At 27.0% G+C, this 22403-nt stretch overlaps 6 protein-coding genes across 7 annotated transcripts; 2 read left to right on the forward strand and 4 right to left on the reverse strand.

Moving 5' to 3' along the window:
• Positions 1 to 323: 323 nt before the first annotated feature.
• Positions 324 to 7631, reverse strand: LOC107070827 (4'-phosphopantetheine phosphatase). The gene is made up of 14 exons (XM_015329354.2): positions 7564 to 7631; positions 6775 to 7036; positions 6086 to 6365; positions 5791 to 5974; positions 5605 to 5697; positions 5183 to 5342; positions 4886 to 5076; positions 4447 to 4721; positions 4222 to 4374; positions 4036 to 4123; positions 3720 to 3924; positions 3459 to 3616; positions 3167 to 3336; positions 324 to 3067 (listed from the first exon to the last, which is right to left on the reverse strand). The coding sequence occupies exons 2-14, from the start codon at positions 6875 to 6877 to the stop codon at positions 2713 to 2715; spliced, it is 2415 nt and encodes an 804-aa protein (XP_015184840.1). The 5' UTR covers positions 6878 to 7036; positions 7564 to 7631; the 3' UTR covers positions 324 to 2712.
• A 421-nt stretch (positions 7632 to 8052) lies between these two features.
• Positions 8053 to 11307, reverse strand: Alg9 (alpha-1,2-mannosyltransferase Alg9). Its single transcript, XM_015329360.2, is given in 13 exon segments — positions 8053 to 8343; positions 8436 to 8566; positions 8745 to 8874; positions 8950 to 9091; positions 9178 to 9391; positions 9457 to 9573; positions 9647 to 9929; positions 10029 to 10139; positions 10213 to 10326; positions 10400 to 10605; positions 10681 to 10816; positions 11118 to 11157; positions 11160 to 11307. Coding segments are annotated over 13 exon segments (1821 nt in total). The 5' UTR covers positions 11212 to 11307; the 3' UTR covers positions 8053 to 8198.
• Positions 11308 to 11435: 128 nt separating this feature from the next.
• On the forward strand, positions 11436 to 16030 carry Arp8 (Actin-related protein 8). Its single transcript, XM_015329330.2, has 9 exons — positions 11436 to 11652; positions 11746 to 11913; positions 11989 to 12480; positions 12568 to 12912; positions 12995 to 13141; positions 13247 to 13463; positions 13555 to 13683; positions 13773 to 13952; positions 15952 to 16030. The coding sequence occupies exons 1-8, from the start codon at positions 11623 to 11625 to the stop codon at positions 13943 to 13945; spliced, it is 1701 nt and encodes a 566-aa protein (XP_015184816.1). The 5' UTR covers positions 11436 to 11622; the 3' UTR covers positions 13946 to 13952; positions 15952 to 16030.
• On the reverse strand, positions 14090 to 16045 carry LOC107070810 (uncharacterized). 2 transcript variants are annotated; one of them, XM_089174816.1, is made up of 5 exons: positions 15909 to 16045; positions 14707 to 15053; positions 14494 to 14629; positions 14337 to 14393; positions 14090 to 14257 (listed from the first exon to the last, which is right to left on the reverse strand). In XM_089174816.1, exons 2-5 carry the CDS (start codon positions 14898 to 14900, stop codon positions 14105 to 14107), a joined length of 540 nt encoding a protein of 179 aa, XP_089030942.1. In that variant the 5' UTR covers positions 14901 to 15053; positions 15909 to 16045; the 3' UTR covers positions 14090 to 14104. The 2 variants fall into 2 exon arrangements, with proteins under 2 accessions (XP_089030942.1, XP_015184815.2); XM_015329329.2 differs by lacking the exon at positions 15909 to 16045 and adding an exon at positions 15282 to 15433.
• Positions 15501 to 18756, forward strand: LOC107070809 (E3 ubiquitin-protein ligase TRIM23). The gene is made up of 6 exons (XM_015329328.2): positions 15501 to 15868; positions 15952 to 16512; positions 16579 to 16687; positions 16769 to 17142; positions 17213 to 17581; positions 17688 to 18756. Exons 1-6 carry the CDS (start codon positions 15800 to 15802, stop codon positions 17880 to 17882), a joined length of 1677 nt encoding a protein of 558 aa, XP_015184814.2. The 5' UTR covers positions 15501 to 15799; the 3' UTR covers positions 17883 to 18756.
• Positions 18177 to 22333, reverse strand: Calr (calreticulin). Its single transcript, XM_015329335.2, has 7 exons — positions 22163 to 22333; positions 21145 to 21249; positions 20825 to 21028; positions 20404 to 20555; positions 19451 to 19954; positions 19108 to 19251; positions 18177 to 18876 (listed from the first exon to the last, which is right to left on the reverse strand). The coding sequence occupies exons 1-7, from the start codon at positions 22245 to 22247 to the stop codon at positions 18859 to 18861; spliced, it is 1212 nt and encodes a 403-aa protein (XP_015184821.1). The 5' UTR covers positions 22248 to 22333; the 3' UTR covers positions 18177 to 18858.
• Positions 22334 to 22403: the final 70 nt, after the last annotated feature.

The following is a 22403-nucleotide window of genomic DNA, read 5'->3' on the forward strand; positions in this document are numbered from 1 at the left end:
TAAAAATACATTTGTAATTTATTTACATCGAAATTTGTCCATAAACAAAATTATTGCGCAATACAAAGAGCATGCTTTAAGAGAAACAACCAAATTTTTGTAATTCAGTTTTATAAAATGATAAACATCGTTATAAATACCTATATATATATATATAATTTTACTTGTTAATAAACTAAATCAAAGACTAGAAAATATAATATCTTATTTTACACATTACTATCCAATAGAAAGTAATGCAATAAGTGTAACTACGAGACTTTTTCTTATTATAAGGCAAAAATGATGATTCGTAGTTATGTTATGTTCTACAGCAGGGGTGGTCGGCAATCTTTTGAATTGGATGAGCCAAAAATTACAATTTACAAAATTTCAAAGTTTTTCAAGAGCCACCAAATTTTTTCTTGCCAACAATAAATAGTACACTTATAAATAAAGTTTTTTGATACAATAAAAAAGAACTAATCTATTTATTCATCGGTGCCTAATCCTCGATAATTTAAAGAGCCGCAGTTTCACATCCAAAGAGCCGCATGTTGCCCATCCCCTGTTCTACAATTTTTAATCATTATCTAATAACAGGAATATTTACAGAAACAGCTACTAATACTGTGTTTCAAATTTTTGTTTATATTATAATGTGATATTTTGTATTATATTAAATTTGTGTGTTTTCATCAATACTCTTATTTGAATATAACTACAATTGTTTTGCTCTTTCTTTTTTTTTTTGCAAAAATTATATTGTTCGTTAACACATTGAATGCTAGATTAAATTGTACATGACTTGCCCATGGGGAGTCTACTAAGAAAAATCACGACATAAAATGAAAGAAATGTTAAGAAAAACTCGAATTATGTGTTTATAGTTATTTTCATTTCATCTGTCACTGGTGATCCCCTGTAGCACCATAAACAAATTTACAATTAGAACTGATCATTAATAATGGCATTCAATATGTTACATTTATATTTTGTGTTTGTACAAAACTGTGTGTATATATTACCATGAAAAATTTCAATTGGAGAATGTCGAGATTCACATGATTACTTGTCAACAAATACTATTGTATATATATATATATTGATAAAAAATCAAATATTTGAGCTTACTCTTATACATTTAATATTTCTCCAATTTCGATCTTTCATGGTGGTAACATATACATACATAAAAATGTAATAATATTTTTCTACTCTGTCTATATTATTTTCATTTATCATAAATTTTTCAATATACTAATGGATATACAATACTTGTAAAATTAATGAGTTAATGATTCAACTAAATTAGATCTTTTTCCATATCATCTACTATTTCAGATATATCAGATTGTAAAAGTATACATTAACTATTTCACTTAATTACATTATTACCAAAAGTATACTGTACATTGCTTTACATATGTTACATATCAATTTATATATATATATATATAATCTATCCATAATAATATATTTAAAAATGATATATGTTAATTGTGTGAAATTGTATAACAAGACAGATATAGCTTATTATTGTCATAAATGTTTAGTTAACAATTTGACTAAAATTGAAATCAATCTATTTCCTGTGTAAGAAGAAATGATGTGTCATATATATAGAAATATTTTTGTTTAAATAATACAATAAAATAATATACTTATAAAAAATTATAATTACACTGAGTTAGTAGTCTTATGTTTTACGTCATTTTTTCCTTTTTTTTTTTTTTGTTAACCTCTTGCGATGGCAAGAAATTCACGGTTACGCGTCTCAGAATGATCGAATGCGAATCATTTCGTGGTATGGTCAGGCAGTGTTCAGATGGTTCCAGAAGAGAATATAAAGATCAAATTACACTGATGGTAAAATTACATATGTAATATGAACACTTAATTAATTTATTTATTAATAATTTTGCAGAGTGTGATATTTTTCAAAAATCATCAATGTATCTTTCTTTTTACAATAATCGCCTGATGATGATGATGATGATGATGTGTTAAACACATCGTTGACGTTCCGAGAACAGAAACATTTCGACATTCCATCGCAAGAGGTTAATCAAATTTTTTATGAACAAATTATGCAATATTGTACATTTTTTTATTGATTAAAATTTCATTTTTTTTTTTTTTTGATAAAATATAAAAACGAACAAATTTCGCGCATTAGAAGAATACTACTTTGATTATCATATTGCCATTATTTATATTATTAAAACTTCATTTATTTGTTCTTTTATATGTTCTTCTCGTTACCAAATGCACAATTTAGTTGTAATCTTCAAGAAATTTATATATTTAGTTTTTTTTTCATGAAAAAGACTAAATTAGTTGTTAAAATAGATATTGATCAAGAGAACATTATAAGCATTATTGTCTCATACAACAGTTCTTACTGTATTAATATATAGTTAATAGAAAAATGAAATATTGGAAATTTTTTTTTTAAATATACAAGAGTTTATCTGAATTACTGTAGCGCGAAATAAAAGTTAAATCAATTTAATTAATCCTGTTATATAATTATTATATTCAAATCCTTAATATTGTATTTAAAAATTTTTTTATTAAAATTTGTCTTTCATTAATAAAACAAAGTTATATAAATCGTCAAATAGTGTGAAATACTATTAATAGTTCAGTCAGGATGAGTTTTCAATGAGTGATATTTCATTTGTTGTTTGTTTCTAGTAACAAATTAAGATAATTTTCATAATTATCTTTTTACGCTGATTCTTCAGTCGAACTTTTAAATTGGACTGTCTTCTTACACACACATATACTATTATCATCTGATTTTATACAAGTTTCCGAACAAACTTGTTGTTGTTCAATTATATTTAAATCTATATCACAAATTTTTGTTTTTTGTGGTGCTTTTTCATACTTACATATTACAGCATACATATCACCACCTAATCGTTCAGCTAACCATCGATTTTTAATAACTGCTAGTTTCAAACATTCACATTTCATTTTAGCATAAAGATTAGTATGAAGTGTACGACCCATTCCAACAATGACTATGAGATCGACGTTATGTTCGACCATTGCAAGGCACAGATCTAAATTTAATCGGCTAATAAAAGATAAGATTAAGTATAAAAGACAATTTTAAATAAATATGTTGAAAATATTCTATGGATATAATTATATAACAAATTATAAATAATATTACCTTAAATCTAAACAAGGTCCAGCTTGTCCAGTTTCCATGGCAAATAATCTGTTCTCTTTTAAAGCTTTTTTAATAACTTTAGAAATTTTCGCAGCATCTTGTAATATAACAGTTAATTCTGGATAAGTCACATCATTTAAAGCTGGCATAGAATTAGCGCATAAAATAACCTACGTAATTAATTAATCCATATTATTTTAATATAATTATATTGGATAATAATAATTAATGTAATTTAGTTGCTATTATTGTTATATAATAATAAATACGAAGTATAAAATAAATGATTTACTTTGGTTCCTCGTTGCAATAAATCACGCGTAAATGGTAGAATTCCAAGAACAATATCTACACCACTGTTATCAACAAAAATAGCTGCACATTTATGAGCAACATTATTTTGTAATCTATTTATCCATTCATCTAAATTATCCACTAACCATGGTCTACCTAAATCGAACAATATATCAATTAACAATTATTCTTACGTGTTATTTATATTAAAAATATTCAAAATACTTCTAATATCATTTGTATTTGATGAAAAATTTACCAGGTATTTTTTCTTGTGCTTCCTTAAAACCAAAATCTGTAGTTTCCATCAGAGTTGCAACATCTTTTGCACCCCAATCAAACATATTACCACTAAGAACTCCTAATATTAAAGCTCTTATCTTTTCTACTCCATCCAAGTTGTCTAATACAGTTAAACGATCTTTCAAATGTTTCAATGCCTCCTCATTTTCCTTCTTTTTTTGCTATTTATTTATTATATTAATTAAATATGAATAAATAAGAAATAATTTATAATTACTACACATTAGAATTTAAATTAAATCAATATAACTGATAAAAGTTTAAAAACTTACATATAGGTAAGGATCTGGGAAATCAAATTCTTTCATACAATGTTCAATAGTATCCAGCAATGTTCTTACAGTAAGAATTCCATATGCACTGTATTAAAAATATATCATTAAAATAATCTTTCACGTGTAAGTTATTATAATGGTATTAATTATTAATGATAATTTTTAACTTAAATCAAAACTTACAATGGTTGCAAATTGAGATAATGCAATCTACTTATATATTTTTCTTTTAATTTAGTTGCTCTATCTTTTGCTGTAGGATTTTGGGGTTGGCTAAGAATAGCTTTTGCAACACATTTATCAACAAGTTCTTCAAAACACTGAAGCCAATAATCTCTAAATATATTCAAATATTAATAAAAACACACAAAGAAAATATTGTATACATGTAATATCATGAAATCTTACCTAGCCTCTTTATCTTCAACAAGATCTGTTGTATCTGGATTATACAATGTTGGATCTTTTAACAATGGACAGAATGTAACAGCATGTTCAATTTGATCAATTTCTAATTGTTCCACTTTAATTCCAAGATCGGAAGGTATTGAATCTTTAAAGCCAGAAGAACCAGCATAATTTTCTAACCAGCTATGTTCATCTGGCTGTTCTGCACCATATAAAAATGCACCGATTGCTCCAAGATATCCTTCATGACGTAGAAAAAGTGGTTTAACCTTTCCCTGTATACAAAAATAAATTCAAGATAAAAGAAAATTGATTTTAACTTACACTATATCTTGTAAATAATACATATGTCTATCGTAAAGAAATTCTAACTAAACAATAAATTGTAATGGAAGTATAAAAGTTATATATTATTATTAATATTATATTTCGAACTAACATTGGACCAATACTTGATGGAATAAGAAATAGTATACATTGAAAGAGGATGATTTCGAAGAAAATAACCACCAAAATATACTTTATCCATATTATGTAGAGTTGCATACAAACTAGCTATTTGTCCGATATCATTGCTTATTGTTAACAAGAGACTTCTTGCAATATCAGCTTCTGAGAATTTTTGTTGAGCTGAAATATTTATTTTTATAACTAATTTGTACAAAACAATTTTGTTTTTTTTTGTGTGTGCATAGTTTAAAAAGATATAAATATTTCTTTTTTTTTTTTTTATTACCGCGATTATTGCTATCAAACATTGCTTTTCCAAAAGATGATGCAATAAGTTCTCCTGATAATCCTTGGGAAGTATAATCACCACCATAAATATCTTTTACCAGCATATCTACATTACGATGATCTCCTCGTTCTGCAAGTTGCAGCAATTCATCAAAGTCCTAATAGATTTTTACAAAATTTCTTTTAATGTATATTTATACATAGATAGATAATCTAGATAATTTATGTTATATAGATTATAATAATGATAAAGAGTGAAATAAAACTGTGAAATAATTATAAAAATAATTATTTTTAAATTAATTTAATTTAAATTAATTAATTATAATTAAATTAAATAATTATTTAAAGAAAATATGTGTACGATTATTTGATTTCAATATATATATATATATATATATATATATATATAAATATTACCTTTCCATTAGTAAGTAATGAACCTAATCCCCAAAATGTACCACCACCTGTAGCTGTACCACCAACTCTTTCGAATATTTCATCTGATTGTACCTATATATACATAATTATTATATAAATTTATTATATATTACATAAAATATATATATATATATATATGTATATATTTATATATTGAAAACTTACTTTAAAAATACTGACTCCATTTCCAATGTTAACAAGCATATAAGGAAAAATATTTGGACCTGTTTTTCGAAATTTATATTCAGGATTTCCATGTCTTTCAAATTCAAATGCCTCACACGGTATATGTTTCAGTAAGAAATTACAACCCTTTATTAGACAGCGTACTTCATCTTCTTTGTCAACTCTAAATAAATATCTTAACTTTTGTCATAGAACTTTCACAACGATGTTAAATTGTATTTACATTTTAAAAGACATGTTCAATTAAGGTCTTAGCATTCATTTAAATGCTTACATTAAACCTAGTTTTTCCTGTAAGAGTGGTGTATATTTATAAGCTCTACCTCCAGTTACTTTGATACTTTTTCCATGAAATTGTTCAACATTTACTAAATTTTCTTTAACAAAATCCAAACAATTAGCAAAATGTCTTGTTTCAAATTTAACAAAGTGGAGTCTATTTCCTTCAAATACTTTGTATGCTCGTTCTCCTGTATTTCCCAAACCAATATTATCGTACAATGCCTTGCGATAACTAATTGTCGAATAGTATGCTATTTTGGTCAACGAAACACCTGAAATAATTAAATAAATTTAAATAATACAATATTTAATATTAAACTTTACTTTACTTTTTTTTTTTTTTCAAATAAAAAACAATATCAATGTAAATAGACAAATAATACATAATAATGAACTATATATGTAGATCTTATTCTAAATTTATATACAAGCACACTCTTTTGATTATTTTTATCACAACATAACCTATATATTTATACAATTTAACGATTATTCGTATAACCAAAAAAAGCAAACAAACAAATATTTAATTAAAATACAAAAGTTATTATTAATTTTTTGGTAAAACTAATCACACAATACTTGGTTATTCAAATCTAACCTTTTAAAATCATCAAAACTGATAATAAAGAAATTGAATAACCAAAAGTTTTAAAATGTTAATAGATATTTAACACTTACCTATATCAATTGCAAATTTTTGTGCGTTTTTTAAATTTGCAAATACTTCAACTGCAGGTGGTAATTTAATTGATTGGGATTGATCGCCGGTAGTCTCTGCCATTTTTAGATTTAATCAAATGTTCCTCTTTTGTTTTAGTCACTCAACTCACCTTTCTAACGCATTTGACAAATAATAATACTGTATCAGCATCACGAAATATTTAGATTCTGTTCAAATTATACGTTATCATAAATCAAACATTTCTTTTTATTGTCATTTCTGAAAAAAAAGAAAAACAAATTATTCGTTTACAAGCGCTTTCAAATATGGTGTTTTATAACGGAAAAATACTGTCAAATACAATTTCAAATTAATTATCACTTCAAAAATTTTTTTTTTGGTATGATTAATAAATTTGATTCATAATATTCATTAAAATTTCCATTTAAATGTTATAATCAAGTTTGTTCATTTATTTAATTCAAATATTATAGAATTGATTTATTAATATAACCTAATTTCATCATATATGCGTGAAAATTGAAAACAAATTCAATGTCATTATATTTATTTATATAAAATTGTATATTTATACGTTTGAATTGTTATTATATATTTCTTGATTAAATATATTGCAAAACATATGTGCAATTTAATATATAATATAGTACAACACAATTTTATAAATAAATTACATATTTACTTATATAAAATATTAACTTGTTTAAAAATAGTTTTAAAATCAATTTTAAAATACTATAATTTAATGTAGAGAAGATCTCATTTTTCTTATATCTTATCTTTACCTTATAATCTTATCTTTACGTTACAATCTTATCAGTTGATACATAGACAATTATTTGTATATACATGTATGTTACCACATATTCAATGCGTTAATTAGCGTAAATAAATAAATGAAATTATATTCATAATTTGCATTTATTGAACATTAATAATATATATATATAAACATTAGTAATATCAATTATTTTTGTATTACTGATTTGAACGCTATTTTTTAAACGTTAAAAATCAAAATTGTACACTTATATATGTACACTATATATTTATAAATTTTTTTTTTTGTTTTCATAATATTTATGTACATTTATAACAATTTACATCGATTTACTTAAAACTTATTTATTTTAAATCATTATTTACAAACTTACCTAAGGAAAGATTTGTTTGTAATTCAAATGAAATATGTTCAATGTAATTTGTTTGAAAATAAAAACATTTAAATTTGACTTTTCATTTTTCATAATTTTTGTAACTCCTAATAGTATCTCGTAGAATTAATTCTATTATAATTATAATAAAAAAAACATATAAATACAACAATAAATATACAATAATATTCCTGATGAAAAACCCTGTTAAAATATATGTTTCATTATTTCATTGTTTATAGAATCAAATTTTGTCTTTTTTTTTTTTAAGAAACTCTGATATTTTTGTGTCCTGATAATAATGGAGCAGTTAAAATAAGTTTATTATTCTGTAATAAATTATATGAACCATATGTACAATATTTATACGATACAAATGGTATATAAAATGCTCTAAAGAAAGAATGTGATCTGTAAAAAGAGAGAAATTAAAATACACAAGATACATATATTAATTGATATAAAACAATTACATAATAAATGTTATTTAAATATATACTTACTTGGATGTATCGAGAAATTTGGAAGATTTTAATACAACAAATTGATTAGACATTTTAGAATAATTTGGTTCTAAATCTGTTTCTGTACCAATATCAAGATCTAATAGAAAATGGCACTTTTCTACTGATATCTGAAAGTAATATGTGTATAAATATATTTTAATATCTTCTAATCAAAATGAAAGTATGGTGGGTGATTGGTCAATCAACATAATCCATTTCCAAAAAGATGTTCATTGTCCAATCTAATTGTTATACAATCACCCACTGTATAATGTTTTATTTATAAACACATAAATAAAGACTTACATAACGAGATGGTTCTTCTTTATTTAAATCATTAAAATGTGGCTGAATGATACTTGTTGCATTTTCATGATCCAAATAAGGTTGAGGTAATTCTCCTTTAAATTCCGATCTCAAATACTGAAGTTTCCAACTAGAAAAAGATTTATTTGATTACATAAACAAAATAACAAGAAGTAAATATTTTTATTTTATTTATATAACTTACTTATTTGATGGGAAAAAGAAACTGCTTGGAAAACGATGCCATTCTTTACCAACGCAAAAATTGATATTGCCATCACTTGATATTTCTCCTTCTGATCCAAGTTTATTAGTTTCAATCATTATTTCCATTGGAGCATAATATCCTAGATAAAAATATAATATAATATTATTAATGAATTATATTTGATGTTGCTTAATATTTTATAATAATTCTATTTTGATACTGTACCCTTATATAAAGCAAGAGTTCTAGATAAACCAAAAAGACCGCAGACAATGATGGCTATAGTCATGATATGAGTTGTGTATTGAGAATAATGACATCCAATGTGTAATGGACAGAATTTTGTTCTGATAAAAAAATATAACTTTTGCAAAACATCCACTGATATTGCACCGGTTAAACAAATCATTGGATATACAGGGAATAAAAATCTTTCTTCCTGTAAAGATGATACCATAAAAAAAAGTACATATATTAAATTAAAATAATATTAATTATTAATACCTTATGAGATTGTAGAAAGAACACTAAGAACCAAAGATACAATGGTGCCAACGAATACCAATAGGGTAAGCATAAACGTTCTCTTGGTTTAGCTGGTATCACAAGCCAAACTAAAAACTATTAGAATTATTAAAATTCTGTTTATAAAATAAATGTTCTATCTACTATATAATATTTTTGGGAACCTTACTAATCCAAATGGAGCAATTAATGCGCCAATAAAGATAAAGTTAAAATTTAAAAATCCATTGGCGATGTAATAACTAAATGGTTCTGTGCCATAAATATCAGGTCCATGATTAGTGAAAACATTATACATTATGATGTTTAATGGTGCAAGAACAAATCTGCCATAGTAGATTGAATCAATCCAAATCATTGGTGCTAATATTACAAATGCAGAAATAATGACCCATTTTATAAATTTGCTCCATTCTTGTCTATGGAATAACATTTCTATGGCAATTGGTAATCTAGATATTACAATATTAATTTTATTGCAATTCGAAGATGTGTATTAAATATACAATATTTGATTCATATATAATTTATCAAAAATAAATTAGATATACCCAAGTAATGATGCGAATGGCCATCCTAATAAAGAAGATATAGCAGTGGCAAAAATGGCAAATTCATATTGCCGACCATACCAAGCTGCTATAGCAACTGTACTTAAGTACCTATAACATTATTACATAATTTATTTAAAAAAAAAAGAACTTTGTTATTTGAAGAACATTACTTTATACTTACATTGAAAATGATGATGGTAAAAAAGCAGAACTGGATACGTACATTCCTGAACTAAGGATAAGAAAGACAAGCGTAAGTCTTGCAATATGAACTCCAAATTCACGGCATACATTTCTAAAAATATAAATGCATAGTGTATTAAAAAAGATCATTGTTAGACATATTTTATTTTACAAGATATACATACTTGTAAAAATATACTTCAGATAATGCACAGCCCACAGATAAGAGACATCGTATGAAGTAAAATATTAAAACTGGATTTGGTTCTAATAAATAATGATAGAGTTTTGCTGGTACCATATGTATTAACAAATAAGTATATGATCTCAATGCATATTCAGGACTATATTCCCATGTTTGTTCACCAGTTCCATAAAGCAAATAATGACTCTAAAGTGTAACGATTCTAATTTACTATTGTATAATCATAATATTATAAATTTGCTTATACGTTTAAATACATACTGGTTCCCAATAATTATAAGTCTCATCGCAGTCTGTTATATGACACCATATAGCTGAACAAAATCTGGCTGATAAAATTAATTTAAATGCTGTATCTACTCCTGGATACACAAGTCCGATGTCTGATTCTTCTGATCTATAAAATAAAAATTAAAATATATATATACAAATTGATATACTTTAATATGAATTAAAATAAACATATTCCTATGCTTATTAATTCATTGTCAAGAGTAATAATAACACTTACATTTATTAACAATGTATTTAAGATTCTATATATGTTTCAATAATGAAAAAAGAAATGTATTATTGTAAAAATGACAAATAAGGTTAGCCGGCAAAATTTGGAATATATCTGACATATGAAAGAAACATTCTTTGATAAACATCTTTATTGACTTTAAGTAAATGAATAAAATGTCAAAGATACTCACTTTGAAAATCTCCTGCCATTGATCTTTCTTAAATCTTTTTGGAATAGAACAATTGTCGTTGACGTGGATTAGGTGCCATTATTATGCACACCATATAATAACTTATCAATTTATTTACGATTACCCATATCAATATATGTATATATGTTTTTAAAGACTGTCACTATCTTTCACTTGAAGCGTATGCGACTTCAACGACATATACGGACAAAACATGAACTAACAGAATGAAAGCAGCATCCCCACCATTTATCTATAGTATCGGTGTATAAACTTGTGTAGGTCAAACTTCTCTACGTTTGTGTGAGCTAGTGTATTAGTGTTAGTAAGCTGAACTCACACACGCACGCAACGACAACACACTAATAGTGATGAATATTAACAGTATTCAAATCATTGCATTTTTCTGTTTTAAATGTTAACATAAATGACATTATATACATTTTGATTATATTAAACAAGTTATATATTAAATTAATTATTAATATAAACATTCAAATAAACCATGCCTGTGTTTCAAGAATCTTGCGCTGAGGTAAATAATAATTATATTTCATTGAGGTTATTATATACATATTACACATTTGTAATTAAATATTAACATAAATATTATTTTCTGTGTTTTCAGCAAATTCAAGCACAAACTATTATTATAATTCATCCTGGTTCAATGTATCTTCGTATGGGTCGTGCTTCTGATTTAAATCCTTGTACTCTATTAAATGCAGTTGCTAGAAGACGATTACCAGGTGGTGTTGAATATAAGGATAGTTTTTTACCAGCTCTTGTTCCTCGAGTAAGCTAGTTTATTAATTGTTTTGATTATTAATTATACAAGTTAATAAAAATAATCTTTAATTGTTTCTATTAGACAAAAGAATTAACACAAACAATGGAAGAATCACGTCTTCACGTTTCTCATACATTGCAATCTTGTTTACAATCAGATGGTAGAAGAAGATATGCTACACCACCCCAACAAATAGCAGCTTTTAATCGTAGATCCAATCCAGAAGTATTATCCCCATCCAAAACTGAATGGATAAAGACGGATAAGGATATCATTGTGGGTGACGATATACTTTCTTTAAATCCAGATGATCATTTTAATATACATTTTCCATATAAAAGAGGTGAACTTAATGTTCATTCTGGACCTGGTGGAAGTTTAAAAGCAGTTATGGCTGATCTAAAAACAATCTGGGAATACGTACTTACTGACAAAATGAACATACCATTAAGAGATTTAAAACATTATCGAGCAGTACTTGTAATACCAGACATTTACAATAGACAATATTTAAGAGAATTAACCACATTGATGCTTTGTGAAATTGGTTTCGGAGCCTGCTTTCTTTTACAAGTTCGTTACAATAAAGATAAGATATTATAATTATTAATTTATAAGGGATTATTTAAATAATGATTCTTTTTATATGATCTTTATTAGGATCACGTAGCAGCTACATTTGGAGCAGGTCTAGGCTATGCATGCGTTGTAGATGTCGGTGATCAGAAAACATCTGTCTCTTGCGTTGAAGATGGAATTTCTCATAGACATACACGTGTACGTATGGATTATGGTGGTGGAGATATAACTCTTACATTTCTTTGGTTGCTTCAAAAGTGCGCATTCCCATACAAGTCTTGCGATCCATTTGATAAACTGGATGCATTACTTTTAAATCAATTGAAGAAAGATTTTTGTCATGTCGATTTAAATATTTGCGGATCTCAAGAAAAAACATTCATCGTCAGGAAACCTAAAAGGCAAACAGAGAAGTATACCTTGCAAGTAATATTTTATTTCTACATTGTATTAATTTATTAATCATGTGTTATATTGAACAGATATATGAATATATTTATATTTACAGGTTGGAGATGAATGTTTGGTAGCACCTTTAAGTTTATTTCAACCAGAATTGTTTAAAGTTACTGGTACGCATAATGTACATATTCAGAGACGATCTATGGGTGATCCGGAAGATCCTCACGATGAAAATTACTTGCGAGAAACGAGTGTAAAAATATTTATATTTATATTTATATATATATATATATATATATATATATATATATACATTTATTTATATTGTATGTAATGATATGTTAATATAACTTTATAGAGAAGAAGTATGAAAGAAAATTTAGAACAAGCATTAGAAATGCAAGAAGAAGTGGTTGCACCAGCCGCTGTAGGTGAAGAAGAAGTTAACGTAGATGCCATAGATACTGCTCCAATTGCTTTATCAAATCGAGATGTCGATGCAAGAGATTTTTTAGTTGGTCCTCAACAACTTCTTGGACTCGATCATGCTATATTGCAAAGTATTGATCGTTGTCGTACGTAAAAAATTGAATTTACATTTTAAAGTAAGATATACATTTTGTTCTTGTTGTAAGATTATTTACAAATAAATATTTTTCTCTACAGCTTCGGAAGATTTAAAAAGAAAAATGTCTAGTTGCATTCTTGTTGTTGGATCTGGAATGAAATTTCAAGGAATTGGAATGTGGCTTCACAATCGTATATCGCTTCAAATTCCTTATATGTACAGAACTGGTAATTATTCATTTGAGTATTAATGTTTTTCTTATTTATTTATCATAAAAAATATATTACTACTAATAATGTATAATTAATAACTTTAGAAACATTAGATATCATTACACAACCAAAAGAAATGGATCCAGGAATAACCACATGGAAAGGTGCTGCAATTTTAAGTTGTCTGGAATCTGCATTAGAATTATGGATTGGCAGACAAGAATGGGAACGTTTTGGAGTAAGAATACTAAGAGAAAGAGCTCCTTTTCTATGGTAGATTAATGGTAATTTCATTTGTAATTATATTTAAATGTTTTTTTTTTTTTTTTTTTTATTTGTTTCATATGTATATTTATTATTTTGTATTCGTCTCTATTCTCTTAGACAAAAAATATTGTATAAAAAGTAATAATACGTAAGATAAATTTTCATTATTTCATAACAAGTCATTCATTTTAATTTTATTTTTATCATTAGGATGATACATAACAATATCTGCTTCCACTAAATATTTAACGCAATCTAATATTTCTGGTCTCATATCCACATAAATATCATCACCGCCTTTTGCATACGCCATTACCAATTCCTTAACATAATATAATTTGTTATATTTTTATATAATAAAATAATTTTTTTCAAGATAACAGAAATATTATGTTACTTACTGACAGAATATTAGAGAAGTTTTTATTTTGTGGAAATAATAAGTCCACTAATTCACGCTATAAATGAATAAAAAGAAGAAACAAAAAAGAAAGTAAATACAATCAACATAAATCAATTAAAACAAAATTGATGAAAGAAATGATGATGAATACTTACTAAATCTTGTTTAGCTTCTTTAAATAATTTTTTACTCATTCGTAATTCTTGTTCATACGTATTATTCTCGAGTAATTGTACAGTAGTTAAATACTTTTCACGCATCTTATTAAAATCGTTCCTTTTATTTTCTAAACTGCAATATTAATAAAAAAAAAAAATGATTAAAACCATATATATTAATCTTATTTATTATTTAATCTAATTTCATACTAATTAATATCCTTTTCGATATTGTGCAATTCTTCAATCGTTTTGTTTAACAAACTTTTAGCATTAACGATCTCTTTTTCTAAATCATCAAGTGTATCTATATGAATATCAATTGTATTAGGTATAGGATAATTTTTAGGAGGTTTATTAGGAATATATTTCCATATACTATTAGCCAACGTGCGTTGTTTCATTATCACTTCATCTGATGTGCATGATGTTTTCAAAGCACTAATTTTGTTATGTTTTATCTCAATTGTTAAATCATCAATTTCTTTACACAAACATTGTTTCAAATCTGTTAAATCTTCATACGTATCTTGTAAAGTATACTCCACATTTGTATCCTAAAAAAATAGTTTCTAATTTTATATTATTTTCAATCCTACTTACAATTAATAAAACTTAAAAAAAAAAGAAAAAGAACATACGTATCAAAGAAATAAATTCATTTAATAAAATAAAATAGTAAACATAACTTATATTGTTGTATAGGTTATATAGTTAACATTTTAAAAATATTGTTAAAAATATTATCACAGATAAATTGAATTATTAAATAAAATTATATTTACCATTATTTTATTAATAATTTTTTTCTAAATAACAACAAATAAACACTTATAAACACAACAGAAAAGTTTGATGTTAACTAATAATACAGAAAAATATTTTGAAATATAAATACGATAGTAATTCCTGTGTTGACCTGCAGATGTCTCTGTTTCTCTTTCCCCCTCTTTCTCTCTCTCTCTCTCTCTTTAACTATAAAAAAAAAAAAAAAAAGAAAAGACAAAAATACAATTCTAAACGTGACGGATACTTACATACATTGGATTTATGTAACGGGAACATCAAACATAAATAAGAAGAATAAATAATATTATATTTTATTATACAATGCTATAAACACTGTAGAAATTTGAATATATTATTAAAAGTCGTAACACGTCAAAATTTAAATATCTGTATTTTGTCCATGTTATTTTCCATCAAAGTACTATATATTGTATAAAAAAATATTCAAAGTGAATTAAAAAAAAACGCTCGTAGAAATTGATACAAAATCTATGCAACAATAAAATATTTGACTATGACAGAAAACGTAAATAAATTGGGTGATTATTTTGAACGTTCACTTAAAAACACTACAAAATCCAATGTAAGACAAAAATTATTGTATCTATCAATTGTTTACTTACTTATTTATTTATTTAGTAAAAAAAAAATAATGTTTCTGCATAGGTTTTAGAATGTCGTGTTTGCGAAGAGGTTTTTACTGTCGATGGTATAAAGGTGCCACGATTGTTGCATTGCGGTCATACAGTATGTCATTCGTGTTTATTACGATTAAGACCATGCATGTTAAATCAACAATTCCTTCTCTGCCCATTCGACAGACAACCAACTGAAATAGATAAAACTGGTATTCTTAGTCTAAAGAAAAATTTTGCGTTGATTGAACTGTTAGAAAAGTTGGAACAGTCTAACAATGATAAAGCTTTTATGTTGGAAAGAGAAAGACTTCAATCGAATCAACCTTGCGACGAAGATGAAAGTCATATGGCTGTACTGTATTGTACAGTATGTACTACTCATTTATGTGAAACTTGTGATGCTACTACTCATTCATCAAGAACGCTTGGTAAACATAGGCGTGTACCTTTATCAGAAAAACCACGTGAAAAACCTAAATGTCCGATACACTCAACGCACATAGCCAATTTCACTTGTACTCAACAAGGCTGTTACAATTCCTTGATGTGTTACTTGTGCAAAGATTATGGTCGACACAGTACACATAAGGTAAATGTTTCTTCTTCGTCTTATAGGTCCCTCTTTTTGACATTTTACCTGTAATTCAAATTATAGTCATCATTGGTCGAAGTGGAAGCCAAGAATATAAGAAAATCAGTAATAGCGGCACTACAAAAGATGACTCAATTTATGGAGAGTATGAGAGATACAGCACAGAGAATAGGTATCTCGAATTATAATACTTTCTTATTTTATTTCTAACCGATAGAAAATATTTCATTCTTTAATATTCTGTTTATTTTAGAAACTGTCATACAAGAATTAGAAGGCTGGGCAATTGAAGATGCAAGACAACGAGTACGTCAACACTTTGAAGAATTAAGAGCATTATTAGCAGAACAAGAAAAGACTGCATTAACGTGTATAGATACAGAGACGCGAAGTAGATTATGTGCTTTAAGACAACAACAAAAAGATTTGACAGTAACGAGATCGCAGGTGGCTGGTGTATGTATTCAATGTGAAAGCATTTTAGATTCTGAAGATTGGAAATTATTGAGCAGTGCGGAAAAAGTTAAAGAAGTTTTAGCCACGTTAGAAAAGCAACAGCAACATTATGCTCAATTAGGGCCTGATTTTCTCAAACCTGAATCATCTATACCTATTATATTTAGCAGGGTTTGTACATTTTTATATTATGTATATTTTATAATAATATATTATATATTAAAATGTTCTTTCTTGACAGGACAATCGTGTACATATAGGTACAAAAATTGATATGAGAGCAGTGATCTTAGGTTTGGACGGTGCAGGAAAAACTAGTATACTTTCTGCAATGAGAGGCATTACTCTTTCAGCACCTCCTATTTCAACAATTGGATTTAACGTAGAAAGTATGGAATACGAAAACCTTGTATTCACACTTTGGGATGTTGGCGGTCAAAATAAATTCAGACCTTTATGGAAACATTATTATCACAAAACGCAAGCTGTTATTTTTGTGGTTGATGCTAGCGATAGATCTCGCTTTGAAGAAGCTCAAAATGAATTGTCTAAAATAGTCAATGAAAAAGAACTGAAAGATGCTTTGTTTTTAATATATGCTAACAAGCAGGTAGAATATTTAAATGCATATTTCACAAATATCTGTATACTGTATATACAATGAAAAGTATTCATTTCAATTATTTCTATTTGCAAAATATATTTTACTCATTTAGGATTTACCAAATTGTGCAAGTGTAGAAGAATTGACAGATATTCTGTGTTTACAAAAGCTTTGTTGTGGACGAGCTTGGCATATTCAAGGATCATCTGTAATTACGAACATTAGTGGAGCTACGCAAGGTCTTGACTGGTTAACTCAACAACTTGGAGCGCATGAGACATTATATACCATACCTATAACATCATGATTGTTATTGACTGTAATTTAATTCAATTCTACAATTTTTAAAATAATAAGGTATTATTATTCATTAGAAACAAAATTATAACTCAAAAATATTGCTCCATTTAAATTTAAATATAGATATTTATATAATCTCTTAAAATATATATATATATGATAAAAACGATATAAGAAATAAAATAAAAAGAACGTGATAATATAGATATATATATATATGTATATATTTATTATAATTTGTGACATAAAATTTCCATGACAACATAACAAACAATTTTTAAGAATAAATAGTCGAATCACATCTAGAAAAGTCTTATTTATTCGTTTTTTATTACATGGTTATTGGTTGTTGGTTGCTTTTGATACATAATCATACCAAATATCATTCAGTCATGTTTGCACACACCCAACACTCTTACCTTTAAAGGGAGCGAGTTTTATTATGCGTACACTGTACGTAAATGAAATAATATATATATATGTATATATATATAATATAGCATCGTTAAATTACATTTCAATTACTTTTAATGTATATAAAAACACTTGACAAACAAAAACGGAACAACTTAGTGTCTTTTATGGAGCTGTGCCGTTGATGGACACGAGAGACAAATATACGAATTTCTATTTCACCGTTTTTTTTCTTTTCTTTTTTTTTTTTTCTTAAGTACAGTGTACCTTAGGCAACACAGCACTGACTACTTGCACAATTAACGAAATACTTCACAATTTTTATAGAGACCAAAAGCTTTTCAACTTTAATGTCATCACAAAAATCATCCTTCGATGTGTTCTAAGATGTAATGGGAAGTTTCGTCTGATTAGAAGAATGAAGTATAAATGATTGAAGAGCACTCAATTAATTGCGTTAAGAAAATTTTGGTTTAAGAATAATTTTGTGCCCATGGGAGAGTTAGTGCGTGTCGCAGCCACACAGCTCCTGGAATACAGTCTATCTTTGTGCCCATTGACACAAATATTTACAATTCGTCATGTTCCTGAAAATAAAATAATTGTTTAATTCATTTAAATAATAGAAATAATGATAAATGATACAATACAAATAATATTTTCAGTAACGAGGAATTCCACCTTTTTATCTTTCAGGTAATCGAGAAACGGTTTTTTTCATCATATATATGTGTAATATATTTACAACTAGACACAAATAAAAAATTATTTGTGATCAAATGTTTCAAATGTTAATAATATTATTTTCTATTACATACCTCTACATCTGGAACGGTATTTTCTTCCTCATCGGCATCTTCGTCTTCATCTTCATCTTTGTTATCCTCAGATTCCTTACTTTCTTTTTCTCTCTGTTTCCTTTCTTCTTCATCTAATGCTTCTTTCATTTTCTTTTCTCCTTCCTATAATATACATGGATAAACATTTTTTTAATTACAAGTACAAGAAATTAGAATTTGCTTAATCAATGATACATGTTGAATTCAGTAACGAGGAATTCCAATTAATTGTCCTTCATTTAAAATCAGAGTTATAAACAAGTTCATCATAAATTACTCTCATATTTAATAATGAAATAATATAATTAGCATATTACTTACAAAAAGTTGGTTTCCAAACTTCTTCACCAAATTTACGAGCTACTTCCACATCATCCGTGATCAACACGTTATCGAAAATCGTACCAGATTTGACTTGCCATAAATCAAATCCAATACTACATATTTCATTTCTTAGGTACAATGAAGGATCAGCGGTATATTCTGGGTTATCGATTTCAGGATGAACCCAAGGTCCTTCGTAATTAGGATTGTCAATTTGTTTAGGCTTCCATTCGCCTTTATATTCAGGATTATCAATCATTGGAGCTTCCCATTCTCCATCCATTTCATCGTCCCAATCTTTTGGTTTGGTAGCTTCTGGGTCAGGAATATGTTCAGGCTTGTCCCAATCTTCTGGTTTAGTGTCATTAGGATCTGGAATAGTAGGCTTATCGTCCCAATTTTCAGGTTTGCTTTGTGATGGATCTTTGATTTTCTTTGGTGGCAAGAAATCCCAGTCAGCTTCCAATTCTCCAGATTCTACTTCTTCATTATCAATAAGAACCTAATATAAAATATAATAATACAGTAAGACCCCGTTTAACGAGGCTATGCTTATGCTAAGCTCTGTTTCATTTGCACACATATACAACAACAAGTATCAATACAATGTGCGATTTATGGGAACCTCAATACTACCACCTAATACTGAAACAGCGTTAAGTGGGGTCTTACTGTACATGAAATATGAATTAGTTCATAAAATCCAACAAAAAAAGAACGTTATATGAAAAATAATATTTTATATAATAATAATATGTTGACCTTTGCTATATAAATACGATAAGCAATAAAAAAACTTATCCATAATAATTTAGCAAGATAATCTTTTCTCTTCGAGATCCTGTAGCACCCATCCTTTACTATTTATCAAGAATTTGTGACTCTAGGCTCGATTCTTTTATATATATATATATATAAAATATATACACATAAATTACGACTTATAATTACCTTGTAGGTATTGTCAGGTTTAACAATTAATGTGTACAAATGCGTGTAGACATCATCCTTGCATCGAATATCTTTGTTAATCAACAAATTCTTTCCTTTGTAACTGAAGATGACATGCACTTTCTTTGTGCCCGCTCCACAAATATCAGGTCCTATATAAAAGTATTTTGGACTGATATAAAAAAATAAGATGAGAAATCCATATATATATAGACATATACATAAATAAATAAAAAAGAAAATAATATTTAAAAAATACAAATGTATCAACTTAAGGTGACTGGAATACCACAGTGGTATGCCAGGGCATTACGAAGACCATTTTACTTTTCGAGTTCCTATAGCACTTGCCATCCAAATTATAGACTGACCAGTGACTCTTAGGCTCGATTTAAAAAAAAAATTATTATTGAATTCTTACCGAACATGATCTCATAAGGAGTTTCTCCATGCATATCTTTTTGATCCAATTTGCAATCAAATACTTTAACGTATCCTCCACCACAATCGATACTCTGTTCATGTTTAACCGTAAATTGAATAACGAGATCTTTATCTTTATTACTGAACGGTGTAAATTTTCTGCTTAAAGCATAAAACCTAGCATCCTGCGAAGTTTGGATACCTATAATAAACAAATATTTTTATCTAATTACTTACATTTGCACAATTTTAATCATTGAATATTTAATATGGTACACAATATCAAAGAAACACGAAATAATAGTTTGAAAAATATACCTTTATCATTTTCTGGATCGTTCCAAAATTTTCCATGACTTAAGACAAATTTTCCAAATTCTTTTCCTGGATGTTCGGAGTATACCCAATTCTTTTCCCACGAATCTATACATGTAAAATTAATAACATTATATAATAAAAAAAAAAAAGTCACATCGAACAAACAATACAAATTTTTCCAAAAATTCCAATATACTTTGTAGTAGTTATTAGAAGAAATGTATAAAGCTAATTTGATTTGAATTTTCAATTTATATATTTTTGTTCATTCTTTTTAGAAATAAATGATTCAATGTTTATAAGATATTTAGAAATCGATTAAATAATTATGAACAAAATAACAGTTGCGATTGTGAACTTTAAACACACCATTTGCCACGAGGCAATTTTCTACAAGAATGATATTCATCTAAATGATATATGTGTATGTGACTAATACACAGAGCACACGTATGCATAATATATGTATACGTGTATATCTAGTCATATGGAGTATTAAAATCTATCTTATCGTAGGAAGATCAATTAGATCATTAATTATGCATGAATATATGTACGTGAGGAGTTAAAAAAGCACCTCATGGAAGGGAAAGTACGAATAATTCGTTCTCGCGTCAATTAAGGGAAAAAGATGTGCTCGTTTTTGTCTCATCCCGGTGCGGAGTGAGAGAGATAAGTACATGGCGTAAGTCGACATAAGGCCGGTAATTTAAAGCTTAAAACAATAAATTGTAATAAGAAAAGTTAGCAGGGTGTGGTTCCAGTTGAGAAACGATGCAAAAATGGTGGATGTTGATTTTTCAGGGCTCTACTTAAAGAAAATGCACTCTTAAATGTAATGACAAAAAAAAGATGCAAGATAATGAAAAAAAAAAACTAGAAAGGAGTTTCTTTTTTTTCTTTTCTTTCTTTTTTCTCGAAGTTTCTTGACTTTCTTCTTTCTTTCTTTTTTCTTTCTCTTTTTCTTTTTTTTTTTTTTTTAAATTAGAATGAAATATCGTTTGTACGTTAAACTCACCATCAGTGAACTTTTCCTCGAAGTAGACTTCCGCAGTGACGAAGGAAATCGTCAGGACGAAAAGAAAAGAGCAAAGTTGTCGCATTTTTAGACGCCGAAACGAAATAGTACGTTCGACGAAGACGTTTACTTCACAACGATCTACCCGATAATGCCTGTACGACGGATGTGGTTGGTAAGTTTAGCACTCGCCGAGATAGACAGATGGAGAACGGTGATTGGCGGGAACCTCTCGACCAAT

Source organism: Polistes dominula, unplaced genomic scaffold (assembly GCF_049000335.1).
Source record: "Polistes dominula isolate Pdom_NZ unplaced genomic scaffold, Pdom_raw_medaka contig_16, whole genome shotgun sequence".
Classification (NCBI taxonomy): domain Eukaryota; kingdom Metazoa; phylum Arthropoda; class Insecta; order Hymenoptera; family Vespidae; genus Polistes; species Polistes dominula.

Excerpts from the sequence above, each read along its gene's own strand:
- LOC107070827 (XM_015329354.2), bottom strand. The coding sequence starts at position 6,877 with ATGGCAGAGACTACCGGCGATCAATCCCAATCAATTAAATTACCACCT. Across the intron at positions 5,698-5,790 it reads ATGGAGTCAGTATTTTTAAA|GTACAATCAGATGAAATATT; the intron begins GTAAGTTTTCAA and ends ATGTATATATAG. Across the intron at positions 3,925-4,035 it reads TCCCAGATCCTTACCTATAT|CAAAAAAAGAAGGAAAATGA; the intron begins GTAAGTTTTTAA and ends ATAAATAAATAG.
- Arp8 (XM_015329330.2), top strand. The coding sequence starts at position 11,623 with ATGCCTGTGTTTCAAGAATCTTGCGCTGAG. Across the intron at positions 11,914-11,988 it reads TACCAGCTCTTGTTCCTCGA|ACAAAAGAATTAACACAAAC; the intron begins GTAAGCTAGTTT and ends TGTTTCTATTAG. Across the intron at positions 12,481-12,567 it reads GAGCCTGCTTTCTTTTACAA|GATCACGTAGCAGCTACATT; the intron begins GTTCGTTACAAT and ends GATCTTTATTAG.
- LOC107070810 (XM_015329329.2), bottom strand. Across the intron at positions 14,630-14,706 it reads ATCGAAAAGGATATTAATTA|TTTAGAAAATAAAAGGAACG; the intron begins GTATGAAATTAG and ends TTAATATTGCAG. Across the intron at positions 14,258-14,336 it reads ACTTCTCTAATATTCTGTCA|GAATTGGTAATGGCGTATGC; the intron begins GTAAGTAACATA and ends TATTATGTTAAG.
- LOC107070809 (XM_015329328.2), top strand. The coding sequence starts at position 15,800 with ATGACAGAAAACGTAAATAAATTGGGTGATTATTTTGAACGTTCACTT. Across the intron at positions 16,688-16,768 it reads AGATACAGCACAGAGAATAG|AAACTGTCATACAAGAATTA; the intron begins GTATCTCGAATT and ends TGTTTATTTTAG. Across the intron at positions 17,143-17,212 it reads TACCTATTATATTTAGCAGG|GACAATCGTGTACATATAGG; the intron begins GTTTGTACATTT and ends CTTTCTTGACAG.
- Calr (XM_015329335.2), bottom strand. The coding sequence starts at position 22,247 with ATGCGACAACTTTGCTCTTTTCTTTTCGTCCTGACGATTTCCTTCGTC. Across the intron at positions 21,029-21,144 it reads CGATCCAGAAAATGATAAAG|GTATCCAAACTTCGCAGGAT; the intron begins GTATATTTTTCA and ends TGTTTATTATAG. Across the intron at positions 19,252-19,450 it reads AAGTTTGGAAACCAACTTTT|GAAGGAGAAAAGAAAATGAA; the intron begins TGTAAGTAATAT and ends TGTATATTATAG.